This window comes from Kogia breviceps, chromosome 16 (assembly GCF_026419965.1).
Source record: "Kogia breviceps isolate mKogBre1 chromosome 16, mKogBre1 haplotype 1, whole genome shotgun sequence".
Classification (NCBI taxonomy): Eukaryota; Metazoa; Chordata; class Mammalia; order Artiodactyla; family Physeteridae; genus Kogia; species Kogia breviceps.
Genome location: NC_081325.1, coordinates 21,005,563 through 21,032,861, shown reverse-complemented (window position 1 = coordinate 21,032,861; position 27,299 = coordinate 21,005,563). Strand labels below are relative to the sequence as shown.

General features: G+C 38.9%; 1 protein-coding gene across 4 annotated transcripts in view; it reads left to right on the top strand.

Annotated features, from left to right (window-relative positions):
* Positions 1-27,299, top strand: part of LRCH1 (leucine rich repeats and calponin homology domain containing 1) — a 189,593-nt gene that overhangs the window by 129,189 nt on the left and 33,105 nt on the right. For all 4 annotated transcript variants that reach the window (XM_059041864.2, XM_067016621.1, XM_059041865.2 and 1 more), the window contains exons 5-15: positions 1,258-1,394; positions 2,181-2,308; positions 3,696-3,759; positions 6,851-6,953; positions 9,397-9,521; positions 13,465-13,532; positions 15,216-15,302; positions 19,883-19,972; positions 20,074-20,110; positions 24,205-24,258; positions 24,993-25,065. In XM_059041864.2, the coding sequence (XP_058897847.1) occupies positions 1,258-1,394; positions 2,181-2,308; positions 3,696-3,759; positions 6,851-6,953; positions 9,397-9,521; positions 13,465-13,532; positions 15,216-15,302; positions 19,883-19,972; positions 20,074-20,110; positions 24,205-24,258; positions 24,993-25,065 (966 nt within the window). The remainder of the gene's footprint in view (positions 1-1,257; positions 1,395-2,180; positions 2,309-3,695; positions 3,760-6,850; positions 6,954-9,396; positions 9,522-13,464; positions 13,533-15,215; positions 15,303-19,882; positions 19,973-20,073; positions 20,111-24,204; positions 24,259-24,992; positions 25,066-27,299) is intronic.

The window sequence follows — 27,299 nt, the reverse complement described above, 5'->3', positions numbered from 1 at the left end:
AAATTTAAAAATACACATCCTGAGTTTCTCTTACACAGCCGCCTGCCTATCATGGACCTGAGTTTGGGAGCTGCTGAGCTGATGGTCCTGTGTCTCTGTCCTTGCATTTCAACCTCATGACTCTTTTCTTTAATACAAAGTAGTTCACTAAGGTATGAAAGAAGGAAAGTCCCTTCCACACGCAGAGCGAGCTGAATTTGCAGAGACTGGTTGCTAAGTGAACCTTTGTTGGGGGAACACGAAGTAGTCTAGTCTAGTCTAGTGAAAACCCTGCAGCAGTACAGGGGGAGCGGAGGGATAGTATGAATTCTTTCTCCAGGTCACTGCCTTCTGTTTCCTTTCTTCCTATAGTCCCTGCCCTTCATTTGCTTGAGAATTCCTTGAGTATTTGAAAGCTCCGTGTATCCTCCCTTACCGGGTTTCATAGCAAACGTGGAGAGGCCCGTTCTGAAATGAACCCTCCGTAGCCTCTCACATGGAGATCTTGGTGGTTTGCTCCGTGTCACCCGACTCTGGCATTGCTTAGCGTCTTTGCTCTATGGAATATATTTGACTTCGTTTCTTGCAGCTGCCAATGTCGGTTGGAATGCTTGAAATTACTGAGTGTTTGCTATGCCACTGGGTGGGGATTTTAAGCTAAATATAATGTTCTGTCTTGTTTGTGGAGCTACAGAAGACTTTTTTAAAGCAGTAGAATAAAGCCTAATCAAATCAGGATTACAGGGTCTGTTGCAAAGCTCCAAATTTGATAGCATTTCTTTTTTAAAGTGGAGTTAAACAATCAAGAACGTATTTCTAGTAACTGGTTCTGAGATTCTGCCAGCCCACATACATGGAATGCATAAGAATATGTTGTAATTAACATATTATTCATAAGCTAGCAAGCTGTTTGAAAACACTTTGAAGTTAAAACATAAGCATATCTTGTGTGGTGTGGCTTATGTGATTGTTTCGCTGGAAAAAAAGACTTTTTAAACAATAGGTGTTATATATGTCAAGTGTTTCCAGCTCGTATCAGAAATAACACCAAATTAAGAATTGTTGGGCCCCCAATGAAAGCTTTCCTCTCCTCTTTAGTAAAGTGTAATATATACATAACTTATATTCCTAGTACACAACTTGGTTTTAATTATGCTAAATGATATATTTCCAGATAAGCAGAAAATTTTTGAATGTGTTTAGCCATTTAATCTTGTTGCTTTCTGAGTTTTTTTTTTTTTCTTTCTTTCTTTCTTTTTTTTTTTTCTGTTCTTTTAGAACTAGTAGATCTTCCCTTGGTAAAGTTTGACTTTTCCTGCAATAAAGTGCTCGTGATTCCCATTTGTTTTAGAGAGATGAAGCAGCTGCAAGTATTACTGCTTGAGAATAACCCTTTGCAGTCTCCTCCAGCACAGGTGAGGGGTCTCACAGCAAAGCTGTGGCCGGGGGGATAAGCTATCAATAGCACCTAAGCAACTCTCAGCAGAACTGGTTTGTTGATACTTTGCAGAATTAATGTATGGATACGACCATAAAGTCACAATCTCTTAAAAAATGAAACCTCAGGTGAATCTGACTACAGTATGTTGTCTTCTGTGACATCAAAATTGTTTACCACCGATTTGCCTTACTGTTCTGGCCACCGCAATCCCAGAATTATGATGTTTGATTATTTCAGTTATTGTGTTTATCATTTTGTACGTGCATTTGAAATTTTTTCATGGAGCGTATGGATTACAAAAGGAATAATAGATTCCTTACATTGAAGTTAGCTGGAAACTAGAGTTTAACCATTTTAAAATATGATTGTCAGTCATTTAGAGACAAGATTCAAGCTCAAATATTAAACTATGTGAGAACAGAATGAAGTATATATGCTTGCAGAATTGGAACATTACCAGGTTAGTTATCTGACATATATACGTTTTACACTATTTATACTTAAATGTATTTCTGTTAGAACTTTGCGGTTTAGTGCAAGAGAAACTAGAAATTTCTTGAACATGGTTTTCTATTGAAGTAGAATTTGGAGGAAATGATTGCCTAAAATCTTACCTGTTTTGGAGAGGTCAAATTTGGTGGTCATTGTTGGCGTGTTACTTAAAGTGAAAATGCAAAAACTAAAATATACAGAGTGAGATGTCTAGTGTTTACATTTTCTTTTGCCGTTAAAAATGTATTTATTATTAATTTCTCCATAGATTTGCACCAAGGGCAAAGTGCACATATTTAAGTATCTGAGCATCCAAGCATGCCAGATTAAGACAACGGACTCCCTTTATCTCCACACCATGGAGAGGCCACATTTACACCAGCACGTGGAAGACGGGTGAGTGTGACCCCCCCTCGGCTACTAGCCCCTGTTTAAAGTTTGCTTAGGCCAAGGCGCTCCAGATAACTAACTCCAAAAATCCTTTTGTTTCACTCAGCCAATGCAGATTTATACATCAGAGTCTCAAACACTTTGGGAATAAAAAAGGGAAAATTGATGCTGTTGACAACATTTTGGCATCTTTCAGGTTTCATCTGCCCTCTCCTAATCAAGAATCAGTCCTTCCTGAGTGCAACATATGTCTGTGTGCACATATTATAAATCAGATCTATAATATAAATATATGTATTTTTGACCTATCAGTTAAAACAACCACATCAAACTGAGACATGGTTTTTTGTTGTTTTTTTTAAAAAAATTCTTTGGGTATAGTTGATTTACAATGTTGTGTTAGAGACATGGTTTTTAAAGTTAATTTTTAATATGCTTCCAGAACATGTTAAGAAAAAAATGCAGACTTTATTTTTGTTAATTGTCTTTTAAAAATGCACTGCATAGTTTTTTGTGTGTTTTTTAACATCTTTATTGGAGTATAATTGCTTTACAATGGTGTGTTAGTTTCTGCTTTATAACAAAGTGGATCAGTTATACATATACATATGTTCCCATATCTCTTCCGTCTTGCGACTCCCTCCCTCCCACCCTCCCTATCCCACCCCTCTAGGAGTGTGCATAGATTTTGCCATTTCCTGTTCAGAATGGAAGTTTTAGAATCGTTTAACATGTCCTTGGCCATTTTGTGGTGTAAACTGAGCCTTGAATTTTCAGAGAACAAAATTCTCACACTGAATACACTTGTAGAAATGCAGGTTGTTTTTGAAATGTCTTCATTGCAGAAATCTTTCTTGAACTTTTTACTAAAAAAAGTAAATATACTGTAGTGACTTAAAATCTCAGCCTACTCTAATGGTACCTTTATATAATGCTTAAAATATGTATTCATTATTTTATTTTAGTTTTAAACATACTATCAAATTTATTTAGTCACTGAATAAAAGTTTACAGAATTATTGAAAGTTAGGAAATTTCGTAACATAAGAGGGAAAAGCAATTGGTAGTTTTTGCTTTTTCATATGCTAGAATCAGTAAAATAAGAAAATTGTTAACTGTTTCAAAGAACGGGCCACTCAGGTAGAGTGTAAATCCATGAAACTCTGAACACAAAGAATTTATCTTGTACCATATTTAGACGGTACAAGTATCTGATTTTCATTAGGCCCTTGTCTTAACAACCTTCAATACTGGGCGGATTTGTTGTCTGTTGGTAATAATAAAAATTTGTTTAGTAAAGTCATTATTCGAATATAAGTTGATGTCTCTTGTTGTAAACTTTGTGATTTTAATTTTTTCTAAATGAATTCAATATCGATGGCATCTAACCCAGCAAGAAGGATTCTGACTCGGGCGTTGGGAGTGATAATGGAGATAAGCGATTATCTGCCACAGAGGTAAATTCGTGATCAGATTTTTTTCCTTTTGTGCTTGTAGATGTATCTACCTTCATTCACTGTACTCCTTTCAGATAAAAGGCAGTTGCATGAGAACATGTGATAATGTTTGTGAAAGTTATTTGAAATCCTCTGTTATGTAAATATTAACTGTTGTTAGATTTTTCTGAATCTTTAGTATTTTGTAAATGTCTCAAAAACAGAGTCCCTATCTCCTTCCCCTCCTACCACACCCCTCACATAATCTGGAATATTCTTGCATGCTTAATAAATATTATGAAATGACTAAGTGGTGCGCAAGTACCCAGAGGCATTTTTATAAATATGTTTGTTTTTAAGTGACAGAGTAACTTAGGAAAAAGTTGTTATATGCCTGCATAAATGTTAAGGAATCAAACGTACATTGCATTTTTTTTAACATCTTTATTGGACTATAATTGCTTTACAATGGTGTGTTAGTTTCTACTGTATCACAAAGTGAATCAGCTATACATATACATATATCCCCATATCCCCTCTCTTGCATCTCCCTCCCACCTCCCTATCCCACCCCTCTAGGTGGTCACAAAGCACTGAGCTGATCTCCCTGTGCTATGCGGCTGCTTCCCACTATAAACGTACATTGCATTTTATCCACAGGAAATGCATTTTTGGGTAGCCATAATTTTTATATCAATATTTGTTTTCCTGAAATTCTTAGATTGTGTTGTTTTCAGATAATTGGATAAAAGTTTGGTTATTTGTGAGCTAAGAGGCCTCCCACACTGGAGCTTTGTAAAGTGGTTATATATAGCTCAATTAGAATATTTGTTATTTATAGTCTATTAGGTTCCCCAAAATCTTTCACTAATAAACCATTAAATGGGGTTTATTGACCAGCAGAGCTAGGAGGGATAGCTGGAGTAGGGGATGTATGTATTATCAGGCCTTCCTTTTTTGAGGGAACTTACTGAGTTTTTGTGGTTATTGAGTTTTGAAACATTGTTAATACTCTTTGAAGATGTATTTAGTAGGTCAGTTACCCTGTCTAAGAAATCCACATTTTTACTATCTATAAGTCCAGGAGAATTGCCTTTTCCCTGTTCTCTTAAGGCCTTTGAGGTTTAATATGTAGCTAAGATATTCGAATTTATTTTCCACAATATACTTCATAAAGCACTAGGATACCTTAAAATCTTTCTAATACAGAATATTTCAAAAGGAAGAAGAGTAGTAGGCAGAAAAAGAAGGCCAGTATCAATAAAATAAAATTACCCTCATGAACCTACATGAATAGTTTACTGTGATTCCCTGGGGGAGAAGATACGCAACACATTGCTTTATAAGTTGTATTCAATTCTACTCCCTTAACTTTATTAAAACTCATAAGTCCCCTGAAATAGCCCTTTGTTTCAGAAATTACTCACCCGAGCTTATTTTCTGTTAAATTAAAACAGACTCTGCTTTATCCTTTATCTGTCTTCTAAGGATAATTAAGTTCATTAATAAAACATTACACAAAGAACTTCATTATCCTTTTGTTCTCACTTAGTATAAGTAGGATGCTAATATTCTAAAAGGAGGCCAAGGGTTTATTTTCCTCCTTTTAACTAGATGCATATCTTGGAATTTTGCTAATAAGTTTTTAAGATGGGAGGAGAGTGGAAGGAAGGACTACAGAAAGGATTATGTTCAACAGCATGAAGTGTATACATTTTCCCTTTGGCTTTTTTTTTTTGTCTTGCATTGTGGCCTCCTTACCTGAGAACACCTCCTAGAAATGTTTTTTTTACAAGGATAAGGGTTCTGGATTATTCTATGTAGCTTTCTGTTTTCACTTTATTTGGCAAATATTTTGTTATCTGTGGTCAGTCAGTCTTGCTTCCTACTTACATCTCATTGTGGGGTTCAGAAATCACACCTCATTCCTTTCTTTGGCTGTTGCCATTGGCTGATTTAGCATTTGTCACTCAGATAAACAGCAAAAAAAATGTGAGGCTCAGTGAATAGCTGTGTAATGAATGAAATGTACATTTGTTTTCTGCCAGTTTCTGAACAATCTGTGCACGTGTCCAAAAGTAAATGAACACTGTACTGTGAAAACTTATAGCCTCAGGAGTTTAGAAGCAAGCCACAGAAACATGCTCTGTGGAGGTTCCTGATCCCTGTGATTTGAAAAGCTTTTCATGAAATAGCGATGCTAAAATGGAGACATAGGAGAATAAATGAGGCTTCCTATTTCATTTGTGACAGAATCATAGATTATCTGAATAAACTTCATCAGTTAGTGTGGGAAACAAGACCCCCAGGGAGAACTAACTCTAGTTACTCAATCGAAGCATTATTCTGAAAACTGCACAGAACCCCTGTTCCTTTTAAGTACTGTATATTATATATTTAAAGCAGCTTCTTATATATTTAAAGCAGCTTCCTCAGACTAAACAGGGAAATAAACTGAAGCTTGATGTTGCATGTAAGATGCACTGTAAATAAATGAGATGTTGCCCCAGAGGCTGATTGCCTGCTTTCTGTGACTGGCCACATGAAACCTTAATATAGTTTTGGTAAATTTGTGTTGTCAGATCTCAGAGCACCATTGCTATTGAAGTGGTCGATTAGACTTAGGGCTGGTATGGTAGTGTATTTCCAGTTATTTCTTTGTTCTCTCAGGTGTTACCATGTCCTTCTTAGTGCCCTGACTATGGCTCTTAGGTTCGAAAATATCATCAGGTACCTGAAAAAATTTCAGCTCAAAACATATGTACAGAGAAGTACGTGAGTGTTAGCTTGATGGATTTTGACAAAGTGAACACACTTATTACCAGCTCCCAGTTAGAGAAACAGAACTTTACCAGCCACCCAGAAAGCCCCCATCATGCGCCCACGCCCCTAACCTAAGAGCCGCCGCCGCCGCTATCCTGACTTCAAACACCGTGGATTAGTTTTGCCCATTTTTGAACTTACATTAAGTGGCATTGTCCTTTGGTGTCTTTTACTCAATATTATGTTTGTGAGAATCACAGTATGTTTTTTTGTAAATCACATAGCATTCTCTTAATCTATATTGTTAACACTTCTCCCTTGAATGAGGCAGTGTTCTGTTTCTTTTCAGCCTTCTGATGAAGACACCATTAGCCTCAATGTGCCAATGTCAAATATCATGGAAGAAGAACAGATCAAGGAGGACTCCTGCCATCGCCTTAGTCCAGTTAAAGGTCTGAGAATGAAGGATGGGGAGAAAGAGCTTGTTTTTAAGTTTCAAATGCTATGTTTAAAATATGCAGAAACATGGCAACAGTGATAGTTAATGTTTATTGAGCATTTCATATGCCCCAGGCACTGTGCTAATCTGTGAAGGTCATCTCATTTAAAATTCAAAACTCTGAGATGGATACTCTAATCATCTCCATTCTATAGGTGAGTCTCAGTTTAAGTAACTTGCCAGTGGTCACCTAGCTAGTAATAGTAGAGCTATTCTCATTCTGAAGATTTATTTAAGATTCTTTAAATACATTATTGGAAAAAAATATTGATATGTAGATATACTATTTAAGACAACTCTAGCTATTGTAACACATAAAATCCCCAAATTTCATTGACTTAACACAATCCAAAGTAAGTCCAAAGGGGAGTTAGTGATTCCCAGGCAACTCTCCTCCACGCAGTTCTTCAAGAACCCAAGTTCCTTTTATCTGGTGACTCTACCATCTTTAATTTATATTAATTTGTATTTCCAAGTCCATCTGTTTCAAGCTAAAGGGGAAAGAGCATGGAGGTTCGCTCCAGGAATGGGAACAAAGGGTCCAGCTCCCAGTTAGAGAAACAGAACTTTACCAGCCACGCAGAAAGCGTGGGCTGGGCCTTTCACAGGCCCAGAGGTCACATCTAACTACATGCAAGGGTGGAAAATGTAGTTGGGACGTGTGCCCAGGAATCTACTTGACTTTGAACAAGTCAGTTGACCTTAATTCTCTCACCTGTAAATGAGATGATTAGATGAGGTGATTTGTAATGTTTTGTGTAGCTCTAAAAGTCTGTGATTCTTTGATAATCACCAGATGATCACTAAACAGTCTACATCTTGCCTACTTTAAAATCCTAGTAATACACTTCATATCTTGGTGAGTAGCCCTCATTCGATTACATTATGACAGTAATTTGACTGCTTCTGTTTATTCAGTGACTTTTAAGTAAATTGTAAAATGTAATGTTTAGATTTGTGGCAGAGACTGTTTGATGACATGTGGATAGTATAGAACTAGATTAATATGCAGATTATCTCCCTAAAAGTTTGACTTGCTCTCCCTAGTGACGGGAGAACTGTTTAAACCAACTCACGCTCTAGTGTTTGCTCTCACTTATTATGCTCAGGTTTTTAAGGTTAGCATTTGTTTATCTGAGATGATGATTGGAACCATACATTGTCCCCAAGTATAACTGTATACATTATGCAAAAATATGACTGCCACTTTATTAATTTAGATAAGCGTTGTAACAATATATGCAGTATAAGAGGTAGTGTTTTAGGCACATTTTTTTAAATAAAAGAATTATATCATTTGTCACCAGTTTTTCTCCCCTCTGTTCTAGAAGTGGGTATTTTTTGCTGGCTAGGAGTCCTTGAAGGTGGTGTGGTCCTACTTGTTTCTTTCCCAGTGTCCAGATCAGAGAGAAGAGACCTACTTTTCCTCCTTTCACCTCTCCTGCACCATCTAGAACACAGACCTGTTGGATGAGCTCTGACTCTGCTTTCCTCTCCATGTGGTCCTCATCATAGTCACTTCTTTTGTTGTTATGATTTTGGGTCCTTATTTTAGTCCTTTCCCACACTCTTTCTTGCAGTTGTTTACTAATTTTTTTAAAAATAAATTTATTTATTTTTGGCCACGTTGGGTCTTCGTTGCTGCCCGCAGGCTCTTCTCTAGTTGTGGCGAGCAGGGGCTACTCTTCGTTGCGGTGCGCGGGCTTCTCATTGCGGTGGCTTCTCTTGTTGTGGAGCATGGGCTCTAGGAACGCGGGCTTCAGTAGTTGTGGCACACGGGCTTCAGTAGTTGTGGCTCGCGGGCTCTAGAGCGCAGGCTCAGTAGTTATGGCACATGGGCTTTGTTGCTCCGTGGCATGTGGGATCTTCCCGTACCAGGGCTCAAACCCATGTCCCCTGCATTAGCAGGCAGGTTCTTAACCACTGCACCACCAGGGAAGTCCCATTCACTAATTTTTTTAATCCCCAAAATGTTTAGTATTATACCTACCATTTAGTAGTTGTTCGGTAACTACTGAATTTTGAGTTTGAAATACTTACTCGTCACACATTGCTGAGAGCGCAAAAAGCCCTCTTTTATACTTTCTATTCTCTGTTCCTAAAAAATAAATCAGAGGAAATTTCATTTCTTTCATAAGGAACTAAGCCATATAGGGGCCTTGACTTTTAAGCTCATTTGATTTGGGTTTTTCCATTTCTTTTCTTCCTCTTCTTCCTCCTTTTCTCACCTTTTCCTCACATCCTTTCAGAAAGAGAAAACTTGGATCATTCATATACCTCCAGAAGGGGTCAGGGAGAAGATTGAAAAACTAGGTGATGTATTTTACAGTCATCTATGTTTTGCTCATCTGTTTATGAAATCATGCTTTCTTTCTTTCTCTATATTTTCCTAATAGGGGAATTTCATCAGGAATTTCAACCAGCGCCTTCCCTTGTGAGTGACAATGAGAACTCAGGAGAAGAGAGAGACCATTCCCATGGAACAGACGTTCTCCATTCGGAATTTATAAACTATATTAAGGCAAGTGGAGGATAATAATTTTTTAACTTTTTTACTTCTGTTTGGCGCCTTAGAATTTATGTTTAAGGTTGCCAGTCCATCACCTTAAATGTCAGCTTGCTACCACCTTCCTTGGGCCTTTATAACATCTTCTCAAAGTCCAATGTGTTTATTTGCCGATACTAGGAACTTGTCCCTTTCATCCGTACCTCTCTATTTGTCTGTGTATATGGATGATTTTCTTTTGTATTCAGAAATTACTCAGCTCTCTGGTAGTCAGTGCATTGTGTAAGCTATCAGAATTACCATGACCATCCAGTAAAAAGCTAAAACAAAGTTTCACATGCTTTTCAGCATATTCTAGGTATGTAAGTTTTTCTTGGGAGTATATTCATAGTAAAAGAAGAAAAATGGAGACTTTTAAAATCTGGAAATGAGTGTCTTCCCTTTATAGAAGGGTCACTCTGAGGACACATTCATAAACAGGTAGAGTGGCGCTGAGGTGTTGAAACGTTAGATGAAGTCACTAAATTGTCAGGCAGACCTTCGTCATAGGAGCGGCAAAAACGAGAGAAAAACTAGCCCTTTATGAACCTGGTAGTTAAGGTTCCACTTTGTGGCACAATTAGGTGCCTTGGTATATTTCTGCCCGTCCTTTTGGTTCAGGTCATGGCACCCAAGGATCACGAAGATAATCCTTTTGGTAAAATTCAGGTTCCTTTGTGGCTTGTGAGAGACAATGGTCTCTAAGTTACTGTGTTAAAGTCGGGCCCAGGGTCTCTAGGTGCTGGTTCTTATTTCCTGAGGATGGTGTTAGGATGGCTGGGCTGTGTCTCAACTAATGTCTCTGGGTATCACCTTCAAGGGAACTGGGAGGAAAACAGCTGAATCATACACTGTAGGAGACTGGTGTACTCATACGACATACATTTGTAGAAAACCTAATTCTTTATTCTGTATATTTAATCCATCATAAATCCATCAGTTCTTGTTTCAAAATATCTCGCACCCACTGCCTCCTTTCTGTCCTCCACCTCCACTGACATGACTTCAGTGGAGCTTTATCGTTGCTTATTCGTATGACAGCAGGAGCCCCTCCTACCCCAGCTGAGCATCGAGCACCTCGCCCCTGCTTCCGCCAGACATTTTCCTAAAGTAAAAACCCCATCCTATGACTCTCCAGCCAGTGGTTCTCACAAGGCTCTCCCAGACTTGGTGCCTGTCTATCAGCTCTGAGACAAGTCTGTCAGGAAAACATGGAAAGTTGGGCTTTTGTCTTTCTTTTATGAAGAGTTTATCTTAAGTTGAGGGTCTAAAGTAAAGATGGAAGACTTGAAGGAAAGCAATTAAAGTGATTAGTAAAATAAAACATGTTTCAAAACAGCAAATTCTTCTAGATGTAGAGATTTCAGGATGCACAGGGCTCCATGGGAATGGCTGCTCTATAGCATGGGTCCTGTGGGTAGAATCTAGGGGAGCAAACGGGGTGTAGAAATCTACAGCAAATGTTTCCTGAGTGCCCACTCCTACAAGAGGCTTCTGTTGGCAAGTGGAGAAGAACGCTAATAATAAAATAAAACATAAATCTACAATTAAAAGTTGTACGCTGCAATTCAGGCCCATTTTACCCTTGACTTGCATCACTTTTAAAGTCTGTGAGAGTGTGTTTGACCGCCAGCCAGTGTGCTGAACTACTCAGTCCTCGACGATCAAGAGTTCTGTGTTTTATATAATCCTGTTTTCTCTCCACTGAGTAAGCATCGTGTGCTTTTGTAACTACAGTTGATGCTTATTCACAGCAGTTCTATTCGATAGAGTTTCCTCAAACACTGAATTATCCAATCCTGAACTGTTACTCCCACGGGAAATACAGGGTTAGGTTCCTACGAGCCTCTGGTCACACATTTTTGTCAACTGGTCAGTACATAACCTGGTTTTATGTGTATTTCTGTCTCAAGACACCCTATTTAATATGTACTGTTAGTGCATTAACACTGAACTTGCGGCCAGCAGCCCCGTAACTCATGCGGGAAGGAAGCTTACCTAACACAGGTGTTTTCTCTATAAGGTACAGTACATATCATAGCCTTCTTGTGCTTAGGATAAGACAGCACTTCAGTACTATGCTAGGGGGCATTTTAAACAGCGAAATCACCAACGAAAGGCACAAAAGTGTGAAAATGTGATACTAAATAGGCTCTGAAAAGGACACTTTTCTACAGTCTGAGAGCTGAAACAAGAAAGCAGGTTGCTCGCTACCTTGTTCAGCCTCAACTTGGAAGTGCATTTTGGGGTTGGGAACTCCAGTTTTTCACCAAGCTCTGCGTGTGTCTGCAAAAGCACCAGGAGTATTGGTTTGGGGGTGACAAATACATTTTAGTAAGGAGGCAAATTCATAAATACGGAATCCATGAATAATGTGTATCAACTGTGTCACCATCTAACTTAGCAAAAGAAACCCAGTATACTTCTATTTTGCACACTGAAAAAAAAGTATATTTTCTACTATTGGCTACTTTTTATTATGAAACTGAAAATTAGAAGGAAATACCCATGGCTCCTATAGTTGAAACCCAACAGGAAGAGATAAGAACATGTTTTCTTGGTTGTTTCTTGTAGTATATTTTCACCCATGAATTTCACTAGCATTTGGGTAGAGACACAGTAATTTATATATTGATTTTATTATGCACTAAAAGTATAATCTATATAGAAAAAGTCTGAGTGTTTTTCAAGCCAGAGGTTGACATCATGCAGCTAGATGCCTCCTCCGAAAAAGACTTATTTTCTGTGACACATCTGGAGAATTGGCTGGGCCTGAGTTAGTTAATGAAGTGTCAGAACTTTGACACAGAAAACAGTGCTTTTGTCTGTTGTTCCTTCATTGCTAGGGGAATGTTTGCCCGTTCAGGGATGGCTTCCGTTTTAGCTGTCAGCTGAGTTAAAGCAGCATTTCTCTGTGTCAGAGATCAAAATGGAAAGACTCGCATGGAAGTTCCAACAGTGGGACACGCCTTTCTAAATACTCCCACCACAGTGTTTCTTTGGGATATTAAGAGGGGGGTGCATTTCAGTGAAATCTGCACGTTGTACATGTGAAAACTATTAGATGCAATTTGAGGCATTTTTCTGTCGTTAATACTTCCTTTTTTGTTAACAGTGCGCATGTGCACGGGTGCACACCACACACACACACACACACACACACACACACACACACACTGCTCCTCTCACCAACATCAGAATGCCTATTCTCATGTGACTGACAAGCCCAACTGAGGAATCTGTCAACATCAGGCCGTGCTAAGAGGGCAATAATGAATGGAGTTAAGCTTTGCATTTCTGACTCTTTTCTAAGTTAACAGGTATTGTAGTCCTCGGCTAGGTTTTCTTTTCTTCTTTTTTAAAATTTTATTTTATTTTTAATTGTGGCAAAATACATACAACATAAAACTTACCATCTTAGCCAATTTTTAAGTATACAGTTCAAGGGTAAGTACATTCACATTGTTGTGTAACCAAAACAGTGTTGTGTAATCCATCTCCAAAACTCTTTCATCTTGTAAAACTGACACTCTTTCCCCATTAAACCATAACTTCCCAATCCCCTCCCCGCTCTCCTCTGGCAACTACCATTCTTCTTTCTGTCTTTATGAATTTGACTATTCTAGGAACCTCATGTAAGTGGAATAATACAGTGTTTTTCTTCTTGTGACTCACTTATTTCACTTAGCATAATGTCCTCAGGGGTCATCTATGTTGTAACATGTGTTAGAATTTCCGTCCTTTTTAAGGCTGAATGATATTCCATTGTATGTATAGACCACATTTTCTCCATTCATCCATTCATGGACACTTGGGTTGTTTCCACCTTTTGGCTGTTGTGAATATGGATGAGGGCAGGTTTAGACTGTTGACTGTTACAGCCGGTGGCTCTCAGAAGACCCATGTGTTCCGTCCACAGGAAAGGACTGAGGCCTGTGAAGAACTGTTACGGATAGAAGAGGACGCGCACTGGCCATCCGAGGGGATGTGAGTACCGAAGGCTGGTGATGAGCCAGCATCCTGTAAAGTTCATGTTTCAAGCCGAATGGCAGCCTTGTCCTGACGCAATTTGGGTCCGCTTTTCTTTGAGCAAGCTGACACCTTGCTCAACGATATTGATCAGAAGTTGCAAGTTTCCTCTGTCTGATGCTTACTGTCATAGCATTGGGGCCAGACTGGGCCAGGTCATACCTGTCCCTTGGCCTTGAGTTTTATCTGATTTGAGGCTGTAGGTAGGATGTGATTCAGGAAATCAGATAGAATTTCTAGACTAGAGATTCTAGCTTTCCTTTCTCTGAACAAACTGACAACTGGACCTAAAGTGATACGTGGTCCTGTTCCCACTTCTTTCCCCAGAGTCTTCAAGTTCAAGATCTGAGAAAACCATAGACCTCAATGTCTTGGTCTTAAGTCTAATAGTTGTACTAGCTAACTATTAAATACCACGTGCCGGGCACTGTCCTAAATACTTCACAGGTAGTAACTCATTTCCTCCTTACAACAATCCTATAAGTCCTATTGTTATCCTTCACTTCACCGATGACAAAACTGAGGCCCAGGGAGATGGATTATCTTGCCCCAGGGTTACAGAGGGCTGGGATCTCGTACCAGATGGACATTGCTTCTGCTCTGTTGCATATAAAGATTTACACAGGAGGGCATGAGTGATCCATCTAACCGACAGTAAACCACTTTACTGGTATACCACCCAGGGGGATTGAGTTTGGACCATATGGCAGAGGGTAGGTTTTTGGTTCCCAGGATTTTGTTTTCCATGATCTGGCATGTAGGCCTGGACCGTCCATCAAACGTCATGAGGGTTTTCCCCTTAGTGCGAATTGACTCCATTGGCTTATATTCTGTAGTGGAAAGCAGTAACTGTGATCAAATTTCTCTTGCCCTTTAAAAATATTGCAGAGTTCCTTTCAAATCACTGTCCAGTATAACCAGCTATTTGTTGGATATATTTCTGTGATGCCGAGGAGGACTAGCTTGATCATAGAATTATAGGGAAAAGGATTTTATAGGGAAAGAGTTTTTAAACTGTGTAAAGCTTTGGAAACCCCATTTCTCAAGCTTATATCTATTGTTCCCAACCCTACCTGTAAATCCGTATCATCTGATTAAGAAAATGTCCAAGCCCCAGACAGATCTACTTAGGAGTATCAGACCTGGCATATTTTTTTAAGCGCCATAGGTGATTTTGCTGCTTAAAGAGCCTGGACTGGGAACCACCATCCCACACTGAAGTCCCATATTGTATGAAAGCAATAGAACTGATCCAGGCTGGTTGAACTGGAATTGGAAGTAGTGCAGACCCGCCGTAGCTGAGCACCCCTGTGGAGCCCCTTCAGGCTCAGGAAAGTACAGCGTGAGAACTACCCAGCCAGTCCATTGCCCTGATTTTACAGATGAGCAATGCCCACGGGCACTGAGACTTTGTGTGAGCTGCTTTACAGCCTAGCTGGCTCCTCCCACCCAGCAACTCTTTCTGCTACACTCCGGCAGCCCACCCCACAGGGCACTGACACATCTTCACTAAAATGTTGAGTTTGTCAAAAATCATTTTTGCAGTGTCAGATGGATCTTTATAAGTGTGTTCTTAAGAACCTAGGTGCTATTCATGTTCTAGTGACCGTTTACAGTCTAAAGCTTGGTTTCATGTTGCAGAGTAAGTTCATCCAAAGACCAGGACATGAATATAGCAATGATTGAACAGCTGAGAGAAGCGGTGGATTTGCTGCAAGATCCCAATAGGTATGTGTGTCTTTCCTTGGCCCAGGTTTCAGGTGTCAGTAATGTACACTAATTTATTGAGTGCATTATCTCAGTTTTTAAGATATTTATACACACAGTATGGGCTTACCATTAACCACTAACAAAGAAAAGTCATTTTAACTGCCTGTTTTCCCGAGATCCATAAGTAGAAGAGTCAAACTTCTTCTGGAGGGACTGAGATCAGTTCCCCGCTTTTCCATCCCTTCATGAAATTCATTCACCCTTCGTGGAATTCATAGGGCAATTTTTGTATAATTCTTAGACAACAGAAATACGGTAAAATTGCATAATTTATATAGCTTGAAGTTTAAACTCCTGGAATAGAGAAATATAAGAGAGTTTCCAGAAAGAAGACTTGGTTTATCAAGTACTACCATATTTATTTCTGGTGGTGCCAAATATATGATAACTAAATCATATATTTCTAAAGATTTGGGTGACAAGATAATTTTTTAATTGAATTAGTCATTATCAATAATAAGCACTTTATATATAGGTATATTTTTTGGTTTCTTAGCTGAGGATAACGGAGTTCCCGCAGACAAAATATTTTTCAGTAAAGCAGTATACCTGGTATCAGGTAATAACTACCGTATTAATAGAGAAATAGATCCGAAGCTTATCCCTGGTAAACTATTCAGGGATCTTGGGAATTTAAATGTGAGGATAATGTGGTCTTGTATTGATAATATGGTGAGCGTGGAAATCACACCACATTCTGGGAATTTATGAACAGGGTGATGAGTGAGTCCCAGAGTGCCAGTAAGAGTACACCACCACTGTTGTCTGGCTCTAAAAGAATCGTTTTAGCTCGGGTTGAGTATGGCTGGAAATCTTTAGCAATTGATTTGAACAGCATTTCAATTCTGCAGACATTAGTTGAGTGCTTAGAGCATGGAAAGATCTACAGTGTGCCCCTTGGGGGATATAAAGATGAACAAGACACAGCTCTTCCTTCTAGGAAGGTAAACTATAGTAATAGACATTGCTTTGAGTAGGGATTTATAAGTGCAATTGATTTAAGTGCTTGAAATGAAGGCGAAGAGTGATAACTAGAGTGAATGCCTGACCCCAGACGGAGAAGGGAAGGTGGCTTGGCTGACCTTCCTGAAGGTTGGAGTATTTTACCTGGGCCTTTAATAGCTGGCATTTTCAAGGAGAAAGCAAATTCTGGATTGAATTGAAAGCTTATGCAGAGGCACAGAGGTCAAAAAGAATGGAGCCAGCTTGGAAAACCTCAGGCAGAAAAGGTGATCTCCATGCCGGCTGTGCTGCAGTATCATTTGTAGAAGTTTCAGAACACAGACACTCTGCCCGGCACTACCTGTGGTGCTGGGGGTCTGGCTGTTTTTATTCTTTAAAAGTTCTGCCAGGGCTTCCCTGGTGGCGCAGTGGTTGAGAATCCGCCTGCCGATGCAGGGGACACGGGTTCGTGCCCCGGTCCGGGAAGATCCCACGTGCCACGGAGCAGCTGGGCCCGTGAGCCATGGCCGCTGAGCCTGCGCGTCCGGAGCCTGTGCTCTGCAACGGGAGAGGCCACAACAGTGAGAGGCCCGCGTACCACAAAAAAAAAAAAAAAAAAAAAAAAGTTCTGCCAGTGCCTGTGATGTGCTACCAGGACTGAGACTCACCAGAGACACCTTTCGGAGCGATGCAGGCGTGACTTCGAATGCTGTGTGGAGGAGCTGAGACTTTATTTTATATGTAGGGGGAGGTAATGATGGTTTAAAAATATGATAATTCATGTTGTTACTTCTCCCTAATGTTTGGCTCAGGGCCTGGCATATCAGTAAACACCTAACCAAGGTGTGTTCCTTAAAGAGCTGAGTTTCACATCCTACAAGAGAGAGGGAGAGAGAGAAGGAGAGAGAGAGAGAGAGAGAGAGAGAGAGAGAGAGAGAGGGAGAGAGAGAGAGAGAGAGAGAGAGAGAGAGAGAGAGAGAGAGAGAGAGAGAGAGAAATTATAAGGAATGGGGAAATAGCATGGCTGGAGAAGAACATATCTTAATCAACCAGATACTGGTTGCAAACCCAGCTCTAATACCAGTTAATCTGGGTAAGTTATATAACTTCTCTGTACCCCAATTTTCTCATCTATAAGATGGGCTATAAGTACTTACCTTTTAGTGTTGTGAAGATTTGAAATAATAAATGAACTGCTGGTGGAAAGGTGAACAGGCAGAACCACTCCAAAAGACATCCTTGTAGTTTGTAGCCATAGTCTAAAAATAGATATAAAACTTTGGAATTAATTCTAAAAAATATCCTAGGGGACAAAGATATATGAACAGCAATTGTGAGGGGAGAGGTGTTTTTAATAGCAAATATTTGCAAAAAAGGAAATGATCTAACAATTTTGAGATACTTAAATTTTGGTCATTAATAAGATGGAATATGTGACCAGTAAAATGTTTTTTAAACTTTCCACTATATTTTAGATTGCTCATTATATAATGTTAACTTTAAAAAGTATAAAAATGCATAAAGTTTGATCCCAATGATATAAATAGAATAAAAAATGCATAAAGTTTGATCCCAACGATATAAATAGAATTAGGTCCCAATTATATAAGAAGCTTAGGAGAAATTAAAACTAGAAAGAAATATATTAAGATGGACTTTTTTCTGTGGGTATTTCTAAATTACTACTTTTCTTTATACTTTGAAATACTGTAGATACACAGTGGTAGGTACTGTGGTAGTTCTCTGGTGATTGTTTAAAGTGGATAGTGAGGATGGGAGGGAACAATCTAAGGTATTTTAGACCTGACCCCTCATGTCTCCATCTGAGATGGGGAACCAAGAGGAACGGCAGGTTTTTAGGAGGAGAATGTTGGGGTCAGTTTAGGACCTGCTGAGTAGAATCCAAGGTGGCAATGTGACAACATCCATTCAGCGGCTAGATGTTTAGGTCTGGGGCTTCGAGACTTAGGTTTAAAAGTTACTTTCATAAGGTGCTGCCATAACAGAAGTAGTATAAGGGGATGAGGTTCCCAAGGGCAAGCATAGCAATGGGAAGGGAGTGTGAGTCCAGGACAGAGCCTAGAAGACATGATGTGACAGAGAGAAGGCCCCACTTGGGCTCAAACTTTATATTGTTTTAATATTTCTACATTTTGTATTCCTTTTCCAATAAACTTTTCTTACAAATTCGAGATTACTATGTGAGCCCCAAAGTGAAAAAGGGCAGCCTTGTTTGATGGAAATAACAGGGAATGTGGGGCTGGAACTAAGTGTAAGATCGGGGTGACCTGGAAGGTGTGGCTCCCCGCTCTGGACCTCAGTTGCATCATCTTTCCTGAGAAGCGGGATGAACTGAGGATCTGGAGATTCCTCTCCAGCTTGGAAAGGTCTGAGGCAAAGAGTCACCAAGGGTGTCAAGCAAGTCAGCCTGGTGGGCGTGGAAGAGAACAGCCTTGAGTAACCTTCCAAGGGATAGTTGATTTGCATCTTTATGGATTTCTATTTGAAAATTATTTACGTTGTAAAACTTTATAGGGATTTGATTTCCTCCCTAAAATAATCCACTAATTTGGCTGCTGCAGATCTTCGTTGTACATCCTGAAATAGATATTATAATACGACAATCCTAACTTGATAATAACGTGTCTTTGTGCCAGCGTAATAGGGATAAAGAAGGAGTCCTGTTTTTGTCCTAATAAAGAGAGGGCACTTCAAGAGGTCACTTATTTCTAGCTGCTTTTGAATAATAGTAATAAAAAGTTTATGTACACATTAAAGGTTTCCTTTGTCTCGTATTTCCTAGATCCAGATTTCTTTGTTTTAGTCAAGCTGCTGATTACAGGATTAAATTTTAGAGCTTTATCTTTCACACAACCTTAACATCAAAAAATTGAGTTGAATATTGCTATCCTGTTTTGTTTTTGTGTTGGTTTCTTCTCTTAAGGATTTCTCACTATTGGTTTGATTCCATTTTCAATGGGCATGTATAATATGAACTTATCCCTACTTTTAAAAATAGTTTTATAACTTGTATATGACTTATAGAAATTCCTTATTTCATAGATCTTAAAAAAACATTCAGCTCTTAAAATCACAGAAATTCAGAAACTGTAAGACAATTTCAGAATTTAAAATGCATATCAAATTGCTTATGAATTCTTATTTTTTAAATCGAGAGTATCAGGGTCTATCAAAGAGATCTTCCTGTTAAAACAAATGCCCTTGGTACATATACCATAATATAGTACTGTATAGTATAGTATAGAACAACTTTACTTGCTTCTGTAAACTAATAAAGTTCTAGAATAAAATTTAGCGTGTGCTACCTATGAATATTATGACCTTATCAGAAATTACTAGTATATTTCAAATAAGTTGGATTTTGATACCAAAGCAGATGGAAAATTATATTAAAACTACATTATATTGTATTTGGCACATGGTGGGAGAATACCATGTAGGTTGAAATTTCTACCATAAACCTTTCATTATTAAATCTTAACAATAGATATAACTTTTAAATATATGACTAAAAGCAGTAGAATTTATTAGAAGTTTAATAAATTTGGTAACACTTGTTTTCCCTTACGCTTTAGATTAAGCACAGATATTACAGAGAGAAGTGTTGTAAACTTTTACCCTGTGGACTCAGCAGAAGACTTAGAATTACAAGACTCTGCACTAAAGTATGTTGACCTTTTTATAACAATATATTTTACCTTTTTACATTGAAATAGTTTTGCTTTAAATTCCACTTTGTATCATTTTTTTCCTCTAATTCCTACAGTGGTCAAATACAGTTGGAGACATCTCCAGAATGTGAGGTAAGGCTGCTCTTGGATTCACCAGAGCTCTGGTGCAATACTGCCACAGAAGAGTGGCCACCATATTTTATCAAGATTTATCGTTGGGTGGAACATTCATTAGTGAGATCAATATTCAGATTTGTTCAAGATCTAGTTTTCAATTTTTTTTATAGTTCTGGCTTCTTTTGTTTTCCTGCTTATCTATTATACTCACCTCCCCTTAAAGATGAGAGTTGGCTGTTTCCATTAAGTTCTCTAAACTTTTTATGTCAGATGGTCTGTCTTAAGTCAGGCCCTGGCAACTAAGACCCACACAGAAACCTCCTCTGTCAAAAACTGGAGGTAGGACCATCTGATGCAAGTTTTACAGCCACAGATGAACATAAACTAGGAAAGACCTGAGAGACAAGAATGAATGATTTGAGATATGCCTAGGAGGATTAGGTGACTCTAGCAAAGAGAAACTGGTGGAGCTGGGGGGCGTGGTTTGGGGACAGAGTAAGGGTAGGTCAGGCAGCTACAGAGGGTGAAATTTGGGTGTCCGTGAAGAAAGCAGATTTGACATAATTAACTAGAGATGAGCCTGGAAGGTCCCGAAGAAGCAGGCTTAGACAGATAGGCTTGAGTCAGCGACATGGGAGTAAAATATTGTTTTACATACGACCTGTTTTATCCCTTCTTACTGAATAGGCTTAGGATGTCTAATTTCAGTACAACCAATTTATGTCCCCTGAGGTGTCTGGACACGTACCATAGTAAAGCAGTTTCACGCTCTTAACTAGCTAAGTCTCTGTGTTAAATGAGGGAAAGAACTGTAATAAAAAAACCCATGTTCCCAGAGAGTGTGGTTTCATAGTTGAGTGTAGTGACTTGGAATTATGTTAAGTTTCGGCTCTATCTCAAAGACTGGCTAACGATGAGCTCCTGTGGGCTACCTCTCTAACTTCACCTTTATTTTCTATAAATTGGGATCAATCTTGTAGCCCAGGACACCTAACTTAGCTGTTACTGTTACTGTGCTCTGTGATTGTCACCAGTGTGGCCCTTAGAATCACTGCACTCCCTGTTCCCCAGGTGGAGGCATCACTGAATGACCCGGCAGTGGGACATCAGGAAGCCTCTTATGTGAAGCCTGCCCTGGGCCCATTTCCTCAGGCTCTTCTTTAGAGACATGCTGCTTTTGATTCTGTACAGACTCACTTTTAGTTGTAGCTTTTTATTTGGAAATAATTTAAAATTTATAAAACGCTTAAAAAATTACAAGATTCTACAAAAGGTTATAAAAAATTATAACCTTGCACCCAGATTTACCTGTGAATAACATTTTAACACATTTGTGTTAAAACACTTCTCCACACACATAGTTCTTTTTCTGAAAATTGGAGGAAAAGTTTTGCACATCATAGTCCTTTTCTCTAAACATGTCAGTGTCCCTTTCCTGAGAATAGGGGTTTTATCCTATATAACCCCATTTCAGTTATCAACTTCATACATTTACATTGATAAAATATTTTCATCTAATCTGCTATCCATATTCCAAATATTTAGGTTGATCTAATGATGTCTTTCATGGCACTTTTTCCCCTTCAGTGTAGGATCCAGTCTAGAGGCAATAATTGTCAGGTAACTATAGTTTGCTTTATTCTGGAACATTTCCATAACCTTTCTTTGGTTTTTTATGACCTTAAAATTTTGAAGACTATAGTGCTCCTCTTTTTGTAAAATGAACTGTCCCTTATTTTGTGGGACAAAAGTCCCTCATATATCTTCATGATTAGATTGAGTCCCTGCATTCGTGTTTGGGATGCTGCACAGGTGATGCAGTGTCCTTCTCAGGTACCACATTTGGAGGCACACTGTGTACATCTGTGGTTCATTGGTGACATTAATTTGATTGCCCAATCGAGGTAGAATATGATTTCTCCACCGTCTAAGTATTCTATGTTCCCCTTGCAATTAACAATCAGTCAGCCAAGAGGTACTTTGAGACCGTGTTAGAATCCTGCTGCAGACCCACTTTTGATTCCAGTGAAATAGATGCCCTCCTGTGTGCATGATTTCAGGAGTATCAGGCAGACACCAAGCCTCTAGGAAAAAAGATCTCCATTCCATGTCTGATTTACAATGTTAATATTTTTTTTTTCCGTTTTTGGTTGAATGAGGAGTCGTGTTCAGTGTAAGGAATTCTTACACATTGTCTTCCTTCTTTGGGCAATTCTCTGTCCATGACATACGTCTACATGAGTTTTAAAAGGCAGGGGAATTGCTGGCTCTGGTGGAAAAAAGAAGTCACAAGGAGGAGGAAAAGAAAGTGGTAGATTAGCAAGGCCAGGGCTGATGATTACGTGGAACTTAAGTGGGACCCTCCTTTATGGTTTGGTTATTTTTATATTCTCTCTTCCTTCTCATTCAGGAAGAAAGCAGTCTCTTTAGCATAGTCTTGAATCAGTTGGCCAGTATTTGTTGAGTCCTTGTGCTGGATTCAGCCTTGTTTGGGGTGTCGAAGACTGGGATAGGAAGAAGATGAAGTTGCCCTCACTTTTAAGGTATTTAAAAAATTGTGGAGGAAAGAAGGCTTAGATATTGAGAAAACTTAGAGAAGAATATGAGATAGTCCATAATCCTGAGTGTTTTAGGTGCTCTCTGAGACTGGGGAAAGGATAAGAGGTTAGGGTGGATCCTACACTGAAGGGGAAAAAGTGCCTTGAAAGACATTATTAGATCAACCTAAATATTTGGAATATGGATAGCAGATTAGATGAAAATATTTTATCAATGTAAATGTATGAAGTTGATAACTGAAATGGGGTTATATAGGATAAAATCCCTATTCTCAGGAAAGGGAAATAAACCTAGATCTGGGGGGCAGCTAGGATTTGGATCGGTCCCAGGAGGCCGTGCTGAGCAAGGCAGCTTGGCCATGGTTGAATCAGCACAGGGCATGAACCGGAAAGAAACACTGAGGGATAGGCTGGTGCCCAGTTAGACAGGTGAGGCCAAGATTATGAAATGGTTTGTTAATTGTCAGCACATCACATTATCTGACTTTTAACACACTTTAGATGACTGTTCACAAGTTTGGGTACCACTGGCAACCATTCAGGAAGAATTGCAAATTATTCTCTTATACATAAATAATATCCAATAGGGAAGGATGCTGTGAGGTGGGGACAACAGGGAAAATTAGAGGAATGAGTTTCTTACAGAGAGAATCAAACCTGCAAGTTATTTGTTAGCAGTTCAGACATTTAATTGAATAGGGAAATTAATGACTGTTTATTCTAAAACTTTGTTATTCCCTTGGATTTGTCACAGTTGGGAATATTTTTGATAGCACTCCTCAACAATAAGAATAGGAACAGACATCTTAAATTTATATTAGTTTGGTGGTATGTATGAAGATGTTTATATTAGCTATCACCAAATTTTTTATTAGGGTGGATCAATGCTTTTTTGTTTGTTTGTTTTTGGCTGTGCTGCCTGGCTTATGGGATCTTAGTTCCACGACCAGGGATCAAACCCGGGCCTTCAGCAGTGAAATCATGGAGTCCTAACCACTGGACAGCCAGGGACTTCCCTCAGTGGGGTTCTTGATTACCTTATAAAGAAGGCAGATCTGGGTAAAATAAACTATCGAGTTTCCCCATTTGTTGACAAAGCAAACTGATGTTGAATTGATAGCGCAGGATTTTCCTAGGTCCGGGTGTGTATATTTATTAAAAAGCTCCCAATGAGATTCTGTGTATTTGGGAACTACTGCCTTGGACCATTTATAAAAACCCTTATGCTCCCAGCAGGTGGGAGCCTGCAGGTTGCTTGGTAACCTAGCAAGGCAAGCTGATGTTCACAGGTACTTCGGGCTGAGCTCTTTGATCTGGGAAATCCCTTTGCTTAGTTTGTGTGATATTTTAGTGGTATTTTTCTGTGAATATAGTTGCATATTTTTAGAAAATGTAAGTATGGCCTACTTAACTACTAATTAATTAATTCAGCCTATTATTCATTGTGTCCCTATGTGCCAGGGATATGATGGAAGTTAGAAAAACTCAGTTCTCGCCTCACTAATTTTATAGTCTGATGGAACGTACCATGTATTTTTTTTCTTCCTTAAGGTGCAAAATGATCTAACATTACAGAGTAATGGGAGCGAGTATTCTCCCAGTGAGGTAAGTTTCCTGAAGATTAATGAAAGCTGAGGTATTTTGTGAAGACTGAATTGTAATATCTTGTACAGAAATCTATAATCTGAGACCATGATGATTCATGAGTTAAATGTATTGCAGAATCTCTGAGGGAATCTCTCATTAGCTCTCATAGCCTGATCCAGCCCTATCCATAATTAAAGACTCATTTTATAAGACATATTTTGAAGACCAAATGTGGGAACATTTTTATAGAAAACGAAGTGAAAATAGCTCATGTAGGCAACATTTAGAATGTCTCCTTATCTATAGATGATTCAGTGTGTGGTTTCCCTATAGCTGAGACATCTGTTCGGTGTTACCTGTTTTCTCAGCTCGTTGTGTTATGCAATTCTTTAGCAGATGTGCCCTCTGTGAGGTGGATGTGAGTGAATGCTTGTGTGTGTGAATGCCTGCACCTGAATGCCCGCATCTATTCGGGAGCAGAAAGGGATTGCCAGTATCACACAACTATGAACTGTTTTTATAGTGAGAACATAAACGATTGGACGCATCTCCCCCAAAACAATATTCTGTCGATTCTACCACTTAAAGCATTAGCAATGTGAAGATGCATCAATTATCACTTTTTAGTCAGGACTTCCTCACAGCAGCAAATGCAAGGAGGTCGTGGTTTTATTATAATCCTTGATCATAGAGAAGCATGCATAGCTCTGCTCCAGTTCTTTAAAAAATGTCCTTTCCTTCTAACACCACAGATGAGAGAGAACTCCCCTGCCGTCTCTCCTACCAACACTAGCACAGCTCTGTTTGGCCTGAAGCCTCGATCAGGTAAATTGAAACCTTAGTGTTCTTGCATGTGTGAACAGCTCAGGAGTTTCTCTTTAGCCTTTTAAATGCACACATTATAGTGTGAGCAGCCTTGTCAACTCTGGTGAGTTTGAGTCCTGGCATCAGAACCCCATTACAGCGTGGGGAGGCCATATTTTCGAGCCTTGTGGTCGTGAATCACCTATTAACGCCATGATATCAGTAATAGATTATCTTACCTTCTTTTGAATCAGAGCAAAGAGAAAAAGATGTTGGGACATGTAAGTGGGAAAGAAATATTCTGTTGATAAAATAGCCACCCCTTTGCCCCGGTGGTTCCTGGTACCTTGCTGAATTAAGGCTGGTGACTCTTTTCTGAGACACTCCTCATTTGCTCTCTGGGCCTTGGGAAGGACTGTGAATTTACTCATGTGACAGAGTGGTCATCCCAAGACTCACATGAGTGGTCAGGAGACGTTTTTAACAGCATTTCTGCTTATATTACCTACTTTATTTTAACTTAGTATATTCACAAATGTAAATTATAGCAATGTGCAAAACAACTACTGATTTTAAAAAGGACTCTGTGTAGAAAAATTTGGTTCTTCTGATTTCTCCACATACTTAAAGTTCTAGTACTATCTACCTTCTTTTAGGTGCTTCTTTGTTTTAATATTTTTGATTCTTAAGTCTTTTGCATATACTCACTGCCAATGCTTTTCAGTAAGTGCTAAGAAAGGACTCAGACGCTTTAAGCAAAAGATAGTAAAGAACTCATATGTTTTTGGGTTGTTTTTTTTTGCGGTACGCGGGCCTCTCACTGCTGTGGCCTCTCCCGTTGCGGAGCACAGGCTCTGGACGCGCAGGCTCAGCGGCCATGGCTCACGGGCCCAGCCACTCCGCGGCGTGTGGGATCTTCCCTGACCGGGGCACGAACCCATGTCCCCTGCATTGGCAGGTGGATTCTCAACCACTGTGCCACCAGGGAAGCCCTGTTCTTGGGTTTTTTAATAAAGCATTTGGCAACAGTTGAAGTTATACTTGTGTATATTTTGAAAAAGGGTACCCATAGAAAAAAAACGAAGATGGTTCTTTTATAAAGGAATGTTTTTTCGTTTTTGGAGAAAGTTGATTGATGGTAACGTGGCCAGGTGTAATGGCTTCCTGGCATTTTGAATGGGCTGTAAGACAAAGCCATTTGAGAAGATGTTTGGGTGTGGCAAGGGTTAAGAGGTGTTTTATGGAGAACCAAATTGTGCATGAAATAGGACTCCAGTGGCTGGCCTCACCATTCTTGGAGCTGAGCGTATGCAGCCCGATCTGGGTTGGGCCCCCATTTCCAAGGTCTCAGATTGTGCTGGGAGGAATGGAGGTTTCCATGCCTTGAGTGATGATCTGCCAGGAATGTTCTCTATACACCGAGGACTTCATATTGGGCTACAGACTTTCTCCTATCCCTTACAGGCACTTTTACACAATTAAAAACTACCTTATAATTGAGCAAATCAAAAGTTGAAAGAATCTCCAAAGAATAATATTCCTTTGAATGTGCATCTTTGCAATTTAGTTGCAAAATTGTCTCCCTGACTTTTTCAATTCTTTTTATGGGGTCCAAACTCAACTTATCAACCTCATACCCACACTGTTGAACCATTTCAGACTCTTTGTGGTGGTGAAAAATAAATGAAGTATTTATTTTGAATAGCAGGAAACAAAGATAATTTCCTTTCCTAGCTTCCAACCTTTCTATAATGCTGACTAACCAGTGTGGAAATTGTGCCAGTTGTTGAAAGCTTTGTGGAGTTTGGTTGTCGTAAGTAATGCTGATTTTTCTTCAGGAACATCAAGTGGCATGTTGGAATGTTATGAAACTAGCATCATGTATTGGGAATTTTAAAACTTTTATTTAGTGACTTTAAAATATTACAGTATGTATTTTTCACATTTTCTAGAAAATAATATATATACTAATCTTAATTGAAGATCACATGACTCAAAAAGAGAGAAATTATTTTTGATTGAGTAGCTTTGGAACTTTAAAAAGTGATTTAATTTTTATTTTAAAGTTAAGTATATGAATTCATGTGATTTCTGTGTTAAAAATAAAAACAAAACTGCTCAAATTAGCAAGTGGGAATAGAAACTTAGATTCTTAAAGTAGGCTAATAGTTTTCTTCAAAAGAAATTTTTTTTCTGTGTTTTCCTCCCAAGAAAGACAACTGTATATATCCAAATATGCATTACTAGAATCATGT